The 17,887-nt window shown below is 45.0% G+C and overlaps 1 protein-coding gene and 1 pseudogene across 1 annotated transcript in view; one reads left to right on the forward strand and one right to left on the reverse strand.

Moving 5' to 3' along the window:
- The window catches only part of ARG2 (arginase 2), a 38,420-nt gene that overhangs the window by 19,344 nt on the left and 1,189 nt on the right, over positions 1 to 17,887 (forward strand). The window contains exons 3-7 of the mRNA XM_045822699.1: positions 10,130 to 10,307; positions 13,396 to 13,555; positions 14,609 to 14,703; positions 14,863 to 14,967; positions 16,156 to 16,292. Of these exons, the coding sequence (XP_045678655.1) occupies positions 10,130 to 10,307; positions 13,396 to 13,555; positions 14,609 to 14,703; positions 14,863 to 14,967; positions 16,156 to 16,292 (675 nt within the window). The remainder of the gene's footprint in view (positions 1 to 10,129; positions 10,308 to 13,395; positions 13,556 to 14,608; positions 14,704 to 14,862; positions 14,968 to 16,155; positions 16,293 to 17,887) is intronic.
- LOC123808353 lies at positions 9,174 to 9,589 on the reverse strand (annotated as a pseudogene).

The raw sequence follows: 17,887 nt of genomic DNA on the forward strand, positions 1-17,887 counted from the left end.
ATTAACATGGAATTATTTTTGTAAAGCCTGGATAAAATATATTTAATATCAATAACTCAAAAGATGTCTGTTCTACTTAAATCAGCAAACTTAAACTAACTTTGATTTACTAAGGATTAACCTTAGATCACATGAACTTGAAAAGCTTTTGAGTTAGTTTCTGTTTTTCTGACAATTTTATAATACCCAATCCTTAGAATCATTTGCCTTCAAATCAGTTAATTTTAATTTATTAAATTAATTTCAAAGGTAGGAAATTATCTCACAACACACATATGTAGACACACAGACACACAGACTTTAGCGCTGAGGAAAAACTCACTAGTTTATAAAAATTTGGATCCAGATGTTGTTCTGGCAGTTGGGATAAGAAGACACACAGAATTTGTGTGTGTCCTTGACAAGTACAGCAAGCTGCAAATGAGCTTCCCCCTTTTAAAGTAATGACAGCTGTTTCTAATTCCTTGAAAGAATCGGATTGCCATATAAACACAAGTTGATCCATTTATTTGAATCCTCTTTTTGAAGTTTTGAGATACCAATTAAAGATGCTTTCCCTTCATTCTTCCTCATTTTATAGCTGGCTTTTTCTCACTATGTGTGCAAAAGATGAATTCAGGAGTATCAAAGGATCCTCATTTCGGCAATCTTCCTGCAAGAGTATTAATGGGAGGTGGACTATGGTTAGGCTGGTTGGCCTTAGAGGCACGATTTCCCACATTAATTTTAGTTTCCTTTGAGATCTGTGGAGTCTGAACAAGTGCCTAGGGAAAACCAGCCTTTACAAGCATGTCTCTGGATGAGTCCAATGTGGGGGCTACCCCTCTAGGACTGCTCCAGGCCCTCCAGGACGTCTGTCCTCAGGCAGCCTCACAATGATTCTTAGGCATCTATGCACACCTGAGATTTGGGTTGTGGAAGCAAGCCTCCTATCTCTTTCAGAGCCAAAGCAAGTTCAGTCTCTCACTTAACCAGCAAAGACTTTGTTCAGATTCTCAGTAAGCAATCCAATTAAAAGTCAAAATTAAAAGAAGCAGTCACCCATTATTTTTCCCTTTCTCAGCCCCTACCCATCCACCTTGAGGATTTTAAAGATTTTGTTTATTTTACTCTCAGAGAGAGGGGAAGGGAGGGAGAGAAACATGCAAGAGATACATCAATCGGTTGCTGGGACCTGGTCCATAACCCAGGCAGGTGCCCTGACTGGGAATTGAACCAGTGACCCTTCAGTTTGCAGGCTGGCATTCAACTCACTGAACTACACCAGCCAGGGCCCACCTTGAGGGTTTTATAAGAACAGCTCAAATAAAGTCAGGACCTGCCACTTAATGCTGGGAGGGCTAGAATTCCACGAGAAAACTCACCCTTGTTCCCTCAGTGCAAAGCAGGGAGCTGGTGGGGCACCGCAGGCCCATGCTGGTACCGAGCACCAGGTTCCAGCCCACAGGGTGGTCCTGGGTGGGCTTCTTCAGAATCCTGCTGACACCAAGTAAATTTTGATTGGCCAGAGATGTCCAAACCTGCAGAAAATTTTTATAAGGGTTTATTTGAGCCGAACCGGTGACATGCTGGAAAGCAAGATCTCAATGCTCTGGAGAATGACAGGTTAGCAGTTTCTTTTATACATTTGGAAGAAGAGAAATAAGGAAAATTACATGAAATGGGAGAAAGCAAGGTAGAAGATAGCTAAGATTATATTCGCCCTTAAAGGTGGTGACAGGAAGGAGGTCTGGAAAAGAGGACTACTTCTGTCATTTCAAAAGCATGTGAACCCAGATGCACATGGCTCGCTGCAGGCAAAGGTAAACCTTTTACCATCCTGGCCTGCCTACCCACCATGACCTGCCCCGTTAGAATTTTATGGTGGCATCACCCTGTCCTTTCACTGTTGGTCAGATTGATTGCAGAGCCCCTTTTCATCCACATGGCCTTGCCTGTACATGCTTTTATAGGGAATGTAGAAAATCCGAGCTGTGTGTGATGGCCGGACTCTTTAGGAACCATTTCAATGAGAAATCAGTGGACCTGTATTTGTTTTCTAATTCTCACCAAAAATCCTGCCCTTAAAAATGACATAGTCAGATCACAGCAGGTTTCGGGATGCCTTAGATTACACCACCAGTTTCAAGGAACAGGAAATGGGCAGGACGGGAGGGAAGGGGTTCAGAATAAGCCTCCCCCAAATGTGCCACTTTGGCACGTGGACTACTTTCAGCTGAAATCAGCAAAGGCCCAGGAGGCTCAGCAAGAGCGTTCTCATTTCCCCTTGAACTGCCTAAATGCATTCAGATAGAGAGCCTGGTCCAGGAAGAGAGTTATCACCAGAGATAACTACAAAGAGTGTGGGCTAGACACAGTAAGCTGGAAGGAGCTTGTCAGGTCCCATCCGTTCAAAGTCCAAAGTCCTCTATTTCTGCCTGGTTTGGCAAACCTTTGTTAACCAAAAATTTGCTTTTCCCATCTTCCTATAAACTGTCTTCGCTCCCTTTGAAGCCCCAGTCAACTAACCCCTTCTCTACTTGTCTGGGGGAGTCGATTTAACCAGTGGAAGAACCTAGAAGGGAAGAAAAAGTTTTCTTCCCCTGTAGGAAGAACGACAAAGATGCCTCATCCAGTTGAACTGATACGTAACTCCTGGCCCATATAGGCTTTTTCTTATCTCTTTTAATCCTTATAACAGCTGTGGGAGGTAGGACAAGCTTAGAAACTATACTTGGCTGGAGAGCTTGACTCTCTAGGAAGTTATGGGCCAGAGGGCAGGAAATCTTCCTTTGTGTCTGTTGTGGCGCTTGACCCACGGTGGCGAGATGGGCAAGAGGTGATGTGGCAGCACTCAGCTTGCAGCCCAGAGCAGTACGGGACGCGGTCTGTCGAATGTGAGGTTCCTGGGGAACACTGATCACGATGCCACCAGCCTGATATGTCTTCTTTTCAATACTTTCTGGAACAAGGTGGAGGAGTATCAAGAGGTTAGAGCAGGAAAAAAGGTCACGTTCTGAAGAGCAGTACTTCTCCCCAGGGGTTGTTGCTGTCTCTCCCTGCAGCTAGACGTGGGAGTAGCTTGAAGTTTTGTCGGCAAGCCATTTCTCAGCAAAGCTCGAGAGTCTTGCCCTAAATGAGGGAGACTGGCTCCGCCCACCTCCTTGCCTGCGCTGAAGCCAGAGGCGGGGGTGCCTTCGGCTGACAGTCTGTCTGCAGAAGACCGAGCTGACGCACGGTGATTCAGAGGACTGACGTAAGTGTGGTTCATAGGGCACACGTTACTGAGCCTGTCTTCAGACGGTGATACTCTCTGCTCTCCTTAGGAAAGGAGGAAAGATGTAGTTGGAGAAGCAATTACCACGAAACACTAACAGTGTTGAGAGTCATCACAGTTACATGTCCAGGGTCAAGTTTTCAAGTTTATTCTTTTACTCAAGGATCACATTTGTGCAAAGGCATCTATTAACACCATGTTTGTATCATTTAATCTTGAGATTGACTCTGGTATATGTTAGAGGGACGTGTCTGAAATCACTGGCCAGGATGCCCAGGGTCACCTTCTTCTCGAGGCCAAAGGTGACATGTGGGCCTAACAGATCTTACTAGTACTCGGTGTATTTTTATTAACAGCACTGGGAGAGAAGGGATGAGGCTATGTCAGTCTGCAGGGAGCTTTGCTTTTTCCCACTGCAAGTCACACTGGAGAGCCCTTTCCAGTTGGTTCCAAATCTGTTTGTCATTCAAGCTCCAAGTACCAGTCTCCCCGCCCGTCTCCCTCAGCGGCAGCCTTCACGGTGTCCGATAACACCTAGCTATTGCAGGGGCAACAGCACAGCGGAGTGGGGAGGGAAAAGATGTTGAGAGTGCTGGCTGGAGTCTTCTCAGGGACTCTGAAGAACTGAACGGGAACAAACCTGTGTACTTGCATGATATCTCTTTCCTGAAGGTACCAAACATTTTGGAGACTGGGCCTGAAGAAGCAAAGAGCTGATGTTTAGATACCCCAGGACACAAGGTTCTTGAGATTGTACAGCCTTGGGGAATTAAATGTACTAAATACAACTCAGACATCTTCATTTTATTGATGGTAGCCAAATGAGTTCACCTTAAGTAACAGTCTCTTCAATTACCCAAATCACATTTTAGGGATGAGAGAAAGTCTGCTTACTTCCGATGGCCTGAATGGACTTGGGCATTCTTTTCCTAGTTTAGACCACCTCCAGGAACACTGCAGCTATGTTTTCAATAAGCCGGGTTTCCAGCTACAGCTTCAGGGTTTTAAGAATTAGCAGGAGCATTCCTTTAAAATACTAGAAATCCCTTTGCATGGAGCTAAATGTGCCATGTATAATGTTTGAGTCTTTATTTCTTTAAGGTTTTATTTATTCTTAGAGAGAGGGGAAGGGAGGGAAAAAGAGAGGATGAGAAACATCAGTCAGTTGGTTGCCTCTTGAATGCGCCCCAACTGGGGACTGGCCCGCAACCCAGGAACGTGTCCTGACCAGGAATTGAACCAGCAACCTTTTGCTTTGTGGAAAGATGCCCAACCAACTGAGCCACACCAGTCAGGGCTGAGTCCATAATCTGTGTCTTTGTTTCTCTCCAGGTTTCACAGACTTGTTATTCCTGACAAGTCATAAACCCTCTGTCTTACTCAGGCCGTTTGCAAGGACTGGCACTGATGGACCCCTAAGTTTCCTCCAGATCTGTTACTCTGCCAGTGGGCTGCCTGGGGCTCGGCGGACTCTCCCGTGTGTCAGCCCACTTCAAAACCCATCTCCCTTGACTTGCCGGGAGCCTTGGGAGCAGCTGGAGATCCCTGTAAGTGGAAGTCAGAGAGCAGTAGGGGAAATGGAGTTACTTTTATGCTTTTGAAAAATGCCTGCTCACTCACAACACTGTCTTCTGTGAGTCTCCAACCAAAGCGCGAAGCAGGCTTGCTCTTAAACAGTTGGCACTATTTAAGTTTGCTGAATTTTTCCTTCCAAAGTCTGTGAAACCAGCAGATGTGAGGATTTGCAGCTATCTGTAAAGCTTCAGGCATAGTGTGGTGTGTGGAGGCAGACAATTATGTTCCTTTTCCCTCTTTGCTATCACTGGCTTCCAGGGATTCCCTAGTGATCAGGACCCTAAATAGAAGTGCTGTCCACAGGCATTGCTAAGGTCAGGTAGGGCTGTTTTGATTCCTTCCCCACCAGCTGGTTGCATCATTCTGTTGATGCACTCGTGTTCTCGTTTCACTCCAGTGGAGCCTGGAGATGTTTATCAAGGCCAAAGGTGACATCTTGCCCTAAAAGATCATAATAGTATTCAGTGTATTTTTATTACCAGCACCGGGAGAGAAGAAATGAGGCTGTGTCAGTCTGCACAGAGCTTTGCTTTTCCCCACTGCAGGTCAGACAGGAGGGCCCTTTCCAGTTGGTTCCAAGTCTGTTTGTCACACGGGCATCCTTGAAGTTCGGGTTCATTCTGTCCTACCTGCAGTGCCTTCTTAAAAGAGAGGAAAGAGTGGTGATGAAATATTAGGTCTCCTCTGAGCTTGACGTGCAGATGAGATAACTTGAAGCACAAAAAAGTTCACAAAAGGGACAGTTCCCTCAAGCACGACAGGCAGGTATTCCTTCCATATTACAGTATTTGCTCTTTTCACTATTACTCTAAGATTTTTGAAAAATTAGTGAGACTGCTGTGACCAGCGTGGCTCAGCTGGTTGGGCATCATCCCCCAAAGCGAAAGGTTGCCAGTTGGTGTCCTGGTCAGGGCACGTGCCTGGGTTGCAGGCCCAGTTCTGGTTGGGGCGGCGGAGAGAGGCAACTCACCTCTCACACACCGATGTTTCTGTCCTGCTCTTCCTCCCTGCTTTCCCCTCTCTCTAAAAATAAATAACTAAAATCCTAAAAAAAAATTAGACCATTTATTGTGCCTTAAAAAAAAGATTTTAATTATTATTTTTAGAGAGAGGAGGAGGGAGAGAAACATCAATGTGTGAGAGATATGTGGATTGGTTGCCTCTCACACGCCCCCAGCTGGGGACCTGGCCCGCAACCCAGGCATGTGCCCTGACTGGGAATCAAACCAGCAACCTTTTGGTTTGCAGGCTGCCACACCAGCCAGGGCTCTTGTGCCTTTTGAACGAGAATTGCCACACGCAGCACTCTGATAGTCATAGCTTCATTATTGCTCAGTTCATTGTGCTCTTACAATAAAATAACCTCCCATCAGCCTCCCCACTCCTCCCCACTCCTCCAGCCCATGGGTTGCAAGTCATGTTCCCTACAACCTCGTACTGCACTGCGCCAATGTGCAAACTTCTCATTTCTATGAAATTGCTCAAGTGTTTTCCAAACACAGCATGTACAATTCTCCTTTCAGGCTCTTGCTCACTCTTTAGAAACCAGTGCTGGGCCCTACTTCACTAGTCCTTTGGGTGCTACAATGCTATTGGAACAGTAGGCATTAGGGGAGAAAGCTCCCAAGAGGCTATACCAGGATGGCATAGTATATTTATTGATTCAGCTCTGGAATGAATGACAATAGTTAGGGTTACCAGTAGTTAGGATCATAAACATAAGTATTTGTGTTCTTAATCATTTAAAGGTCAGTAAAGGTCATAAAAGCAGTCAGTAGAATTTAAAAGTACTCATTGTGGCAGAGATTGCTAGCCGTCTGCCAAAATCCACTCTCATCATCTTCTGGACCTAAGTTAGACCTGCATTTGCTGGCCAGGGCCATGTGAGCAGGGGTGACGTACCACTTGCTAGAACAGGACCTTTAAAAGCAGAAGTGTGCCTTCTCAGTGTTTGCTGCTTCTTCCACTGCCTTGAACCTGGAGACACCTGACGGGCCACAGAGATGGCAAAGCCCTCGGTATGGCAGGGCCAGAAGCCAGGAGCCTGGTCTCTGAATCGCTGCATGAAGGAAAGCCTCCTGCTGACCTAGAATATCCACCTGGATGTTAAATGAACAAGAAATCAACTTACTGGGTTTGAGCCATTGTTTTGGGGAGGCTTCGTTACAGCACTTCGTCCTATCCAGTGGCCTTATTTAAAGGAGTAATATGGATGTTTGAGCATTAAGGTCCGCCGGGAGACAGCAGTCAACCTGGGGAGTGGGCCAGGGCACTTTCACCGCTAAACACTTCCTTTCAACGTTATAAAAAATTTCTATTGCCAGTAAGGAAAGAAAACAACAAAAATTAGCAAAACAGTGCTGGCACAAACTTTACTTGTAGGAGTCATTCCTTGGCCACCCCAATTGCCACTGAATTTCCTTTCACTCATTTAGCACTCATTTTCCCTCGGCCTTCCCTGGGACGGACTGTGGAGATTAAAGAGCAGAGCTGGGAGTCCTGTCGGGCAGGCCACTCGGGCGGGGCCTCACAAGACAGTCATCCCTTCAGGTGGTCTGGTCCTCCCTGAACAGAAGTTTTGATATGTGCAGAGCTTAGCAGACTTTCAGACCCAGAGATTCATGCGAACCACGATGTGTAACCCCACATGCCCGTGCGTAATCATGGTGGCAACAGCCCTTCCAGCACCCACTGTCGGGAAGCCCTCTTGCTGATATGAGGGCAAGTGGGAAACTAAGTGAATAACCAGAGGGCTGTCTGGTGAGCAAGGAATCAGAGCCAATGGAGTTGCATGATCTTGAGGTACCCACCGTCCAGCCTGTGAATTAATCTAGTGATCCACTCCACAGAGTTATACATTTAATGACCAAAATCTTTTATGAAATTCAGTCTCTCTTCCTGGGACAGTGTTGCTATAAGACTGCCAAATTCTCTTTAGGTCCCTTTTTAGGCTTTCTGCAGCCACCTTCTGATAAGTAAATAATAGTGAGTCCAGTGCTGTTTCCTGTCACACTTCCCCGAGTCCACATCCTAGATTCTCCATGGCTGGGCTCGAGTGCTCCCCACGTTCTGTCACTCATCCAGCAGGTCGATCGCTTTAACTTCCATGTACTTCTTGGTCATGTGAGGATTAAGTGAGTTAAAGTAGTTTTCAAAAATTAGTTAATACTAACATTATTTAATTAGATTATAAACCTTTTGTAATTATACACCTCATATTAATCACCAGGCAAGCCCTGGTGTGTTACACCTCGTAAGGACTGAGATGCCTGGCGCGGCGTAAGGAGGTGCTGACATGCACACGGACAGGGAGGCAGAGGCATCGAAGTGCAGGCACTAACACGCAAAACCTGTGTGGCCAGCGGTGGCAAGGCCTGACACTGACCTGAAAGTTCGTTAAAACCTCGTTTCTCTTAAATCTGAAGTTTCCTCATATATTTTGAGATTTGGAAGTGCATAATGACTTTGCTCATGGCTGTTTTTCTTGGCTTTTAAAAGGTTTTTGTGTTTTATTTAGTCTTTTTCCCCCATCCTCCTTCCCACCGTGTTTGGCCTGTTGTCATATTCTTCTTCTATCTGCAACACCTCCCTCCCTTTCGTGCTGAGCTGTCCAGATCGTCTCTGGTTCTGGGCCTTTTCTATGATTGTTTTTGAAAATGCAGTGACCGAAAGATACATAGAGGATTCCAGCTACAGGTGCATCTGCCCTTTAACTGAGAGTGGGGTAAGGTTTTCTGCTCCGCTTCCAGCGCGCTTTCGGGGGGTGACCCCCCCCCCCCGCCGGGTGGCTTTATGTTCCAGGTCACTGTTGGGCTTGGGCTGTAGGCCACTGCTTCATTTTACATTTTATGCTTCTGCATTTTTTAACATTTTATCAATAGTTTGGCTTTGGGTTGAGTTTGGATTCAAGAAGTATAGCTCAAAATTGTACAACTTAAGTTCAAGATGGGTCCATGCTGATCTGTCAGAATCTGAATCTTTAATACAAATCTCTGCAAATATTAAGATTCCGGTCCTGTGACCACTTCCCCTTCCTTCTCCAACATACCTGCACTCCAGCTGGAGCAGCCGGGTCTTAAGGATGTAATTGTGTTCTCCGGTAGTTCAGATCCCTTCCTGACAGATTTGGATTATTCCGTCCTCACCCTAAATGTGGCTGAGATAGAAAGACTAGTACGTACACCAAAGATAAAAATTAACGTGTACTGACTGATGTCACAGTTTGCTGAAATATGTGAAACCTGGGTTGGAAATGTTACAGCTGTCAGAATATATCACTAGTTGTTTTTAAAAATATATTATTTTTTTAAAGAGAAGTCAGTGCCTTTATTGGCTGAACAAGCTACTTGAGGGGGATGAAGCAGGAGTGGGTGGCCCCTGCTGCCCAGCCAGCCCTGCTTCTTGGGCTTTTGTAGGCAATGGAGAACTCGCCCAGGTAGTGGCTGATCATCTCGGGCTTAATCCCCACCTGGGTGAAGGTCTTGCCTTTGTAGGCACCTATCATGCTGTCCCTGGCCATTGTCTCAGGCAGGAGGATCCTGTCCCGCCAGTGCATCTTCACCCCGCTGGCTTCTCTGTGGGCGGTGGCTCCTGGTTGGCTCTGCACAGGCGCTTTGAGGGCCACTTCTGCCGCTGCAGCCGGGAGCTGTGCAGCTGCAACAGCTGCTGGGAGGCCACGTCCAGCAGCTGGTCAAGGTGCACACGATGGTAGGAGACCTTGTGGAAGGTCTGTGTCTGCTCCACTTCCACCTTGTTCATTCTTCGGAGAGGACTGTCTGGTTCTTAAAGTGTTGTAATCAAGTGAGATTCTTTGGGAGACAACCACATAGTTAAGAGCACAAACTTTGGGGGCAGATGGCCCGGATTTGGATCCAGATTCTGACATTTAGCAGCTGTGTGACCTCAAGACCTAGGTTAATAACATGAAAATTCCTGTATATGTATTTTTGTCCTAAATAAACTTTCTTTAAATCCTGTTGGCTCCTCTTAGTATTTTACTTCCACATTAGAACCCTGAATAGAGGTCTAATTGCTACACAATTTGTGATCATTAAAGTCAGTTAACATCTCTGCACCTCACTTTCCAAAACCCCTTCTTCACCTGCAAAATTGTGTTTCTAATGGCATTTCCCCACAGGACTGCTGGGAGATAATCCTCCCAGTCTTGCCACATTTTGAATTTCACTGTGAGAAAATGAGGATGATGCATGCATTGTCACAAGTTTTTGTTTGTGGCCCAGCCCAGTAAAAGTTGGAATAACATTTCCAGTTAATCTTACCATTCCCCGCTTTTTCCAGGCTGCCGCCTAAAAGACTTTGGAGATTTGAGTTTCACTCCAGTCCCCAAAGACGACCTCTACAACAACTTGGTAGTGAATCCTCGCTCAGTGGGCCTCGCCAACCAGGAGCTGGCTGAGGTGGTGAGCAGAGCAGTGTCGGGCGGCTACAGCTGTGTCACGGTGGGAGGGGACCACAGGTAAGCTGGGAGCCGGGGTGCTGGTCGGGCTGGACTGCATGGTGCTTTGGGCTCATCAATCAGCTGGTCTCAGTTTCCTGAGTAAAACATCCTTCAGGGTTTTTAGGGTATGATGAGAAAACTTTATGAACAGAAACCTCATTTAAAGTGCAGTAGGGAGGCCAGGAGGAGAAACTCACATGCCCTGTCGGTCAATCTTGAAGTACAGCAGGAGGAGCTGTGCAACAGCCCTCCCAACTTCTCTTCCCCTCGATAAGATTTCTTCTCCTTTCTTTTAGTGGATGTGCATTTGGCCCACCATGCTTGCATGTTCTGGGTTACAATTCTCTGTTGTTCCCGAAGAAACCCCTTTTCCTAGAGAAAAAGCTGGCTTTTTGTTTAAGGTCAACAGTGTGCATAACAGCATTTTGATGTCTAAGATCATGAGCTGCTGGAGGCACAAGTGGTCTTGTTAGGACACGTTGTATCGTAGGACAAGTTCAGAAGAGGACTAAGCAAAGTTTTTAGACACACAGTACTGTTTCATGCTTACCTCTTGGAACTCTTTCTTGAGAAACTGTCTTATGACTTTCATTTGGCTATTGGGAGAATTGGAAGGATCCACCGATAGGCAGGATTGGGGCTCTTTTTTTTTTTTTTTTTTTTAAAGTAGTTCTGCTAATAGGTTTGTTCCAAATCCCCACTTGGCCTAAGAATACATCCTCTGCCCCCACAGTAACTGCCTTAGGTGACTGAGCGGTAGAGCCTTCCTCTCCCCATGAATCAGCGTGTACTTTATGCAGCACTGCTCTGCTGTGTTCTCAAGGAGCACTAAGGATTGTGGGAAACTTATGATCTGCTGGGTCTAGATGAAATCAATACATGTGGAACAAAACAAATTCTACAGAATTTCAGAAATCAGTCTGGGCTAGCACAGTCAGATTTCACAGGGGAGTATGATTTGAGCTAAGCAATGAAGGTTTTTATTAGCGGAGAAAAAAAACAGCATTTGAGTACTAGGAGTATTGAGTACTTCATGTATATTTTCAGTTAATCACCATATTAATGACATGAGGCAAGTACAGTTTACCTGATTTACTGCTGGGAGCACTGAGGGTCAGAGTTTAGATAACTTACCCAAGGTGCAGAGCTGAGATTCAAATCCAATGTGACTTTTATAGACAATTAACTTTTCTTTTGAGATCCAATCTAGCAACTTTCCTTAAGGTGCTTAGAGAACTTTTCAGATCATTTAACAGAAGTTACATCTTTGTTGTAAGTGGAAAGGCAGGTAGATTCCTCAAGAACAAAATTTTAGGTAGAATTAGGAAGGAGTCCCAGGTTCCCTCCTAAGATTCAACCAGAGTGTGGGTCTCCTGCCTCTTAGCTCAGCACTCTCTCTTAGTCCATTCATATTGTCTGTCTTCTCATTGTCTATTTGGGCACCGCTTATCAATGCGATTATCGATTACTGTAGCCCTTGGTTTTTCTTTTGTCTGGAGCTATCTATATCACAGCCCTGTCACCGCTCCCCATTTCCCCGGTGCTAAAACCTTGGCTATCTAGGAAGATTCTCGACAGGAAGAGATGAGTGTAAAACCTGAACAACTATTGAACATTTTAAAGGAAGAGGCGTTTTTAGGTTACTCTGCTCCTTTTACACAGTGTAATGTACAGTATCACCTCAATCATCAAACCAACTTTGACTTAAACAGGCTGATTATCATCCTTATTGTGAAGAAAAAGAAACTAAAGTCTAGAGAAATTAGATGACTTATCCTAGATCACACAGCTCTTCCTGGGGGAGGGGGATATGGGGCGGGGAGGGGGGTGGATGGGGTCAGCATTCTGACTTAATCTGCTGCTTTTAGCACTAGACCATGCTGTCCCTCAAAAAGGCCCTATGTGAAACACGCAGCTTAAAATGCTGTCTCATGCTGTACTGACCACAGATGGCTATACAGTCAGTTCCTAAGACACTTAAGCTGCATTTCCCATCTATGGCCAATTCTTTAGTTACTGGGAAGCTGGGCAGCTTTTCAACTACTATTTCCTCAGCCATATTCCTACCATCAAGACAGGACAGTTGACCAAGTAAGCAGAGACCAAGGACAAGGAAAGGCAAAAAAACAGTATTTGAATGTCATGCTAACGTATATAACATGCAAACAAACTTCTATTTTATTCAAGGTTCTAAATGAGGTCTTTAAGTGGGTTGCCCTGTTACTTTAGACTTGTTAAAGACTGAACAACTTTGATTTTTCCTTTTAGAAAGTACATAATATTTTTTAAAAGCTATAAGGCTGATTTTTATCCTTAAAAAAAGTTATTGCAGCTAATTCTCTCAAAGTGATAACTAGATCTCTCTGGCTTCCCTGAAGAGGTATTAAGCAATACTTGTGAGTTGTTACATGTAGACCATATTCTTTAACTGGATTTCATTCTTGAACAAATATTTAAGGTCCTTTTCGGGGCCAGGGCTAATGGATCAAATTTTAGGGATTTGCGGCCAGTAATGACGTCGGTCACAGTGAAGAGAGGATTACCAGTGGTCAGCTTTGACCCTTCAGAGCCTTCCCTTTCTCCCTGGCTACTGAAGGTTAATCTTTGGGAACTACAGCCCCAGGGATTCTGCCTCACCCAAATCCAGCCTTAGTCTGGGGCCCTGACTTTGCCCTGAGGGCAAGGTATGAGCTGCATTGGCTGAAGATATTTGTTATTGGTGATGTTTGCCAAGCAGAGGGCCTTGGAAATTCTTGTACTGTTGACCCTTGAACAAATCAGGGGTTAAGGGCACCAACCCCCATGCAGAGTCAAAAATCCAAGTATAGCTTTTGACTCATCAAAAACTTCAGTTGTCCCTTGGTATCCACAACGGACTGGTTCTAAGACCCTCCTGCATATATACCACATCGGTGTATGCTCAAGTCCCTCTTCGGAAAATGGGACAGATCAATGTATACAGTTGGCCCTCCGTACCCACAGACTTCCAACTGTGGGTTGAAAATACTTACAGGTATTTATTGAAAAAAAAAAAAAATCCATGTATAAGTAGCCCCATGCAGTTCAAACCATGTTGTTCAAGGGTCAAGTATATTTGTCTTTACAGCTTGGCAATCGGTACCATTAGTGGCCACGCCCGGCACTGCCCGGACCTCTGTGTGATCTGGGTGGATGCCCATGCTGACATCAATACCCCCCTCACCACTTCATCTGGATGCCTCCATGGACAGCCGGTTTCATTTCTCCTCAGAGAACTACAGGACAAGGTCAGTAGGCCAACATGAAAAGAAAGCTGAATGGCTTGCAGGGGCTTTGAGGGTCTAGGTCAGTAAGATTTCTGTGAAGGATGGGATGCCAGTGGTAGAAATGCTTTCCACTCCATTTGTTCATCAAACATTGTTACGGCCAGGCAGTCTGTTAGATGCAAGGGACAGAAAGGTTCTCCCTGCTCCCGGGGGTTCGTAATTGTCTAAGGAAAGGCAGGTGGTACTAGGTCACTCGAGTGAATGACAGACCTACAGACTGAGGACTTCCTGGTTAAAGGCTCCCAGGCCTCACTTTCAGCCCTTTGGTCTAGAGCACAGGTGGCAAACACAAGGCCCGCAGGCAGAATCCGGCCCGCCACCTTGTTTATCCTGCCCGGCACCTTGTTTCTAGCCGGCGGCAGTGCCAAGCTCTCACTTAACTGTTAAGGAGGAGTTACATTTATACCGTCCTAAAATTATGTTTGGCCCTCTGAAGGCAACTGCGAGGCTGATGTGGCCCCTGGTGAAAATGAGGTTGACACCTCTGGTCTAGAGTCCAAGTAAAATCGCGAGTACCTCTTTTTCTAGGCTGTTCAAAAGACACGGGAGTCCAGGCATAGACTAGTCTGTTTATTCCCCCCCTCAGTGAGGGACCAAGTTAAGCCAGGAACAACAAAGGTTACTCATTAGGCAGAATGCGTGTCCTGGCTGTCAGCAACTTGGGTGACAACTGGGCTGTGTTTCAAGAGCCCATCTGTAAATAATTCAGTGCTGTAAAAGGGCTAGTCAGCAGTGTTCCTGCTGTTTGGGTACGAATGAGAAACTGAGACCACCTTAGGAGACGTGATTTATTTTTTCAGTTCTTCTCGAGAAAGCTCTTCTGTGTTCCTTAGCTGCCTTTCTGAACCAGCTCCACTCGTAGCAGCTCTCTTTCCAGACCAAGCGCGTGCTGTTGCCCTGAGCACGCCCTGCAGGGAGGGGAGAAAGCAGACTGCACACAAGGGGAAGCACACAGCGACTGTCTTGACGAGACCAACAATCCTTGATGAATCCTGTTCCTCCCTCTCTCCACAGGTACCACAGCTCCCAGGATTCTCCTGGATCAAACCTTGTATCTCTTCCCCAAGTATTGTGTATATTGGTCTAAGAGATGTGGACCCTCCTGAACAGTAAGTTGACATGTAGGATTACACTTTGGACTTATCCCGGCCACTTATGTTCCATTTACCAGGTTGTTCCTTGCCTTAGTTTGTTGAAGATCAATATATGTGCATTTGATTTAAAATGCTGTTTAAACTAAGAATTCCTTCCTTTATATCTCATCACAGCTTTATTTTAAAGAATTATGATATCCAGTATTTTTCCATGAGAGACATAGACAGACTTGGTATACAGAAGGTCATGGAACAGACATTCGATCTGCTGATTGGCAAGTAAGTGACTCTAACAGATATTGTGTCTAGGTCCCCAGGGGGATAAAGCAGCTCCCAGTGGGCAGCATGCTTTAGCTTTTCTCTTGAGGACAGTAGCTCTCCTTTCAAATAAAAGCAAAATGTACAAATTAAAATTCAAATAATTTAGAAAGGGAAAATATAAAACATGTAAGTCCTATTCTTCCTCAGGTTGGGAGGGAGTTTCCCAGAATTCATTGCCCAGATCCTCCCTCTCTCATGAGTTTCTCTTTAGTTCCATTTTTAATGCTTGTCTTTTGAGATGAGAAGCATCCATTGTTCCAACTGTCCCATTCTTCCAAGCCTCACTATTTCTTCATCTGAAAGCAGGCTGCAGTTCTGTATTAAGCAAAACTTGGTAGTAGATAAAGATAGCAGAGGAATGCTAATCAAATGCTAGTTTTAAGAGCATTCTCCCAGTGCTGAATCTGTATTCCTGGATGACCAATGTAATTAACTGCCACCTGTTTAAAAATTTAGTTATTTAGCATATACCATATTTTTTGGACTATAAGACACACCAGACCATAAGACACACCTAGGTTTTAGAGGAGGAAAATAGGAAAAAAAATTTTTTGAAGCAAAAAATGTGGTGGAATATTTAATAACCTGTGACCCTACTCCACTGCCCTCGTCCCAGCAAGCCAAGTAAGCTCCATTCAGACTGTAAGTTGAGCCCCCATTTCCTCCCAAATTGGGGAGTGCATCTTATAGTCTGAAAAATACGGTAGGTGTTGTATGTTAATTTCAGCCACTGGACATCACGGCTAAACTGAAATTAGAACTGGGAGATGGTAGGGCTGTAGACATAAGATCGAAGTTCGGCTGCCGTTACACTCTGAGGAATAAAAGCAACTGTAATTAGCTAATGAAGTTAGAGTCTATCAGAGCCCAAGGTCATATGGAAGTGAGAGGCTTTAATGCTCAGGGTAAGTCAGAAATATAAACTGGAATTAGACTAAGGCACATAGAACAAATGGTAAAATTATGAAATGGCATGTAAAAGCTAAATGCAAACACTCAGTAACTTCTAAAATGGGAAACCTGGAGCTCCGCTGTACTAACAAAGTACCGAAACTAACAGCAACAAAATCGAAGAGCTGCATCTGTAGGAAGCATAAAGGTTCAGGCACAACCAAATGACTATCCTCTTATCATTCTCTTCGCAAGACGACAAAGGCCAATCCATCTGAGTTTTGACATCGATGCATTTGACCCGACACTGGCTCCAGCCACAGGAACCCCTGTTGTAGGGGGACTGACCTATCGAGAAGGCATGTATATTACTGAGGAAATACACAATACAGGTAAGTGATCAATCTGTTTACGACATAAGTAAATACGCTGAAGCCTCCTATCTGCCAGGGGCATCTTTTCTACCACGTCACTGTAGACATTGTTTTGCTTAAACTTGTTACAGCTAAAAGTCATGTGGTCAAACTAAGGGACAGTCACCTAGAGGCATGTTTGGATCTCATACCAAAATAAGGTAATATGATATTGAGTAAAAGGTTGTTTATGTCTTCTGAAACACTTATTAAATACAAGAATAACCTGCCAAACTAATGTAGTTCTTTGCATCTGAACTGTCTAAAGGCAGATTAAGATTAAAAGGCAAGGCCAGCTGCAGTTTTTACCTTAAATTAAGAGGTTGGTTTACTGGGAGTTGGGAAGGTGGAATTGAAGCTTCTCTGGAAGCTATTTCAATGCTGCAGTACCTTGGGTCCTTTCGTGTAGGATAAGCTTATCCTGGAGCTTGTTAACAGGAGATGTGAATGAAAGGCTGACAGATTAATAAAATGAATGTTAGACTGATTATCAAGAGTGGCTACTAAGGGGTTACTGTCCCAAAACTCATACTTGCTTGCAAACAGTTTCCATTTCTGTCAGAAAGCTTCTAGTTTTAAGGTTACTTTAAATGATCTTTAATTATAAAATTTAAACTACCACATGACATCAATACCATCTCATGAAATAAGGATCTTTTAGCATAGAGACCCCAGACTGCGAGGTCCGGGACTACAGGAAACCCTTGAATATTTAGGACAGACATGGAACTTAAGGAATGGTTTTCTGGCTCTGGAACCGACTGGACTCCTAGGCACTACAGAAAGGAAAGGAATGCTGGTCTACCAGATCTGACAGTGGCCAAGTAGTCTCGTTCTCAGAGTCACATTCTCAGATTTTGGCTAACTGTCCTTGGGTTAGTGGCCCGTTAACCTGGGAGTTCAATCCTCCATTCTGGTTCCCAGCGGCACCACTGGAACCAGGGGTTAGACACCTCTGGCCTTAGATGGAGCAGTGGTCACACCTTGTGCCCCTCTCTCCTGCTGTGGTATTACTCTGTCCTACAAGACTGTCTATCATGACACTGTCAACTAGATACATAAAACAGTTTATTGCCACCCTATCAATTAGTTTAAACAATCTGGAAACATGGGTAATATATATTTTAAATAGCTCGAACCTTCTTGATTACTTCTAAGCTATGCCCAAGGCCCAGTGTTCGTCATTGGGATTCAGACACCCACATTATCAGAGACGCAGAGGACGTGTGCAGGAACTGTTGGAAACGCTAAAGTAATGTGCCTGTTCACATTCTGCACAGTGCGCTGAACTATGCCCTGCTAACGAGGGACAGCACACGGAACAGATGTGATGGCAACGAGCATGTCGTGTACTGTCATGCCATGTCAGTAAACCACTGGGCATATTCACTTCACCCAGGTGCCCAGGCTTTAGGCCACCCTAAATGTTCTCAGACACAGCCTTGTACTCTCGTACCAGTTTGTTCAGGTCACTCTTGAAGAGGTAGATTAACTTCACTCAGGATAGCCAACTAGAAAGTTCACTACCCCAGAGAAGTGGGGAGCAGGGGCTGGGAGAGAGAGAAGGCAGGTCT

This window comes from Phyllostomus hastatus, unplaced genomic scaffold (assembly GCF_019186645.2).
Source record: "Phyllostomus hastatus isolate PE091 unplaced genomic scaffold, TTU_PhHast_1.1 phas_scaffold_501, whole genome shotgun sequence".
NCBI lineage: Eukaryota > Metazoa > Chordata > Mammalia > Chiroptera > Phyllostomidae > Phyllostomus > Phyllostomus hastatus.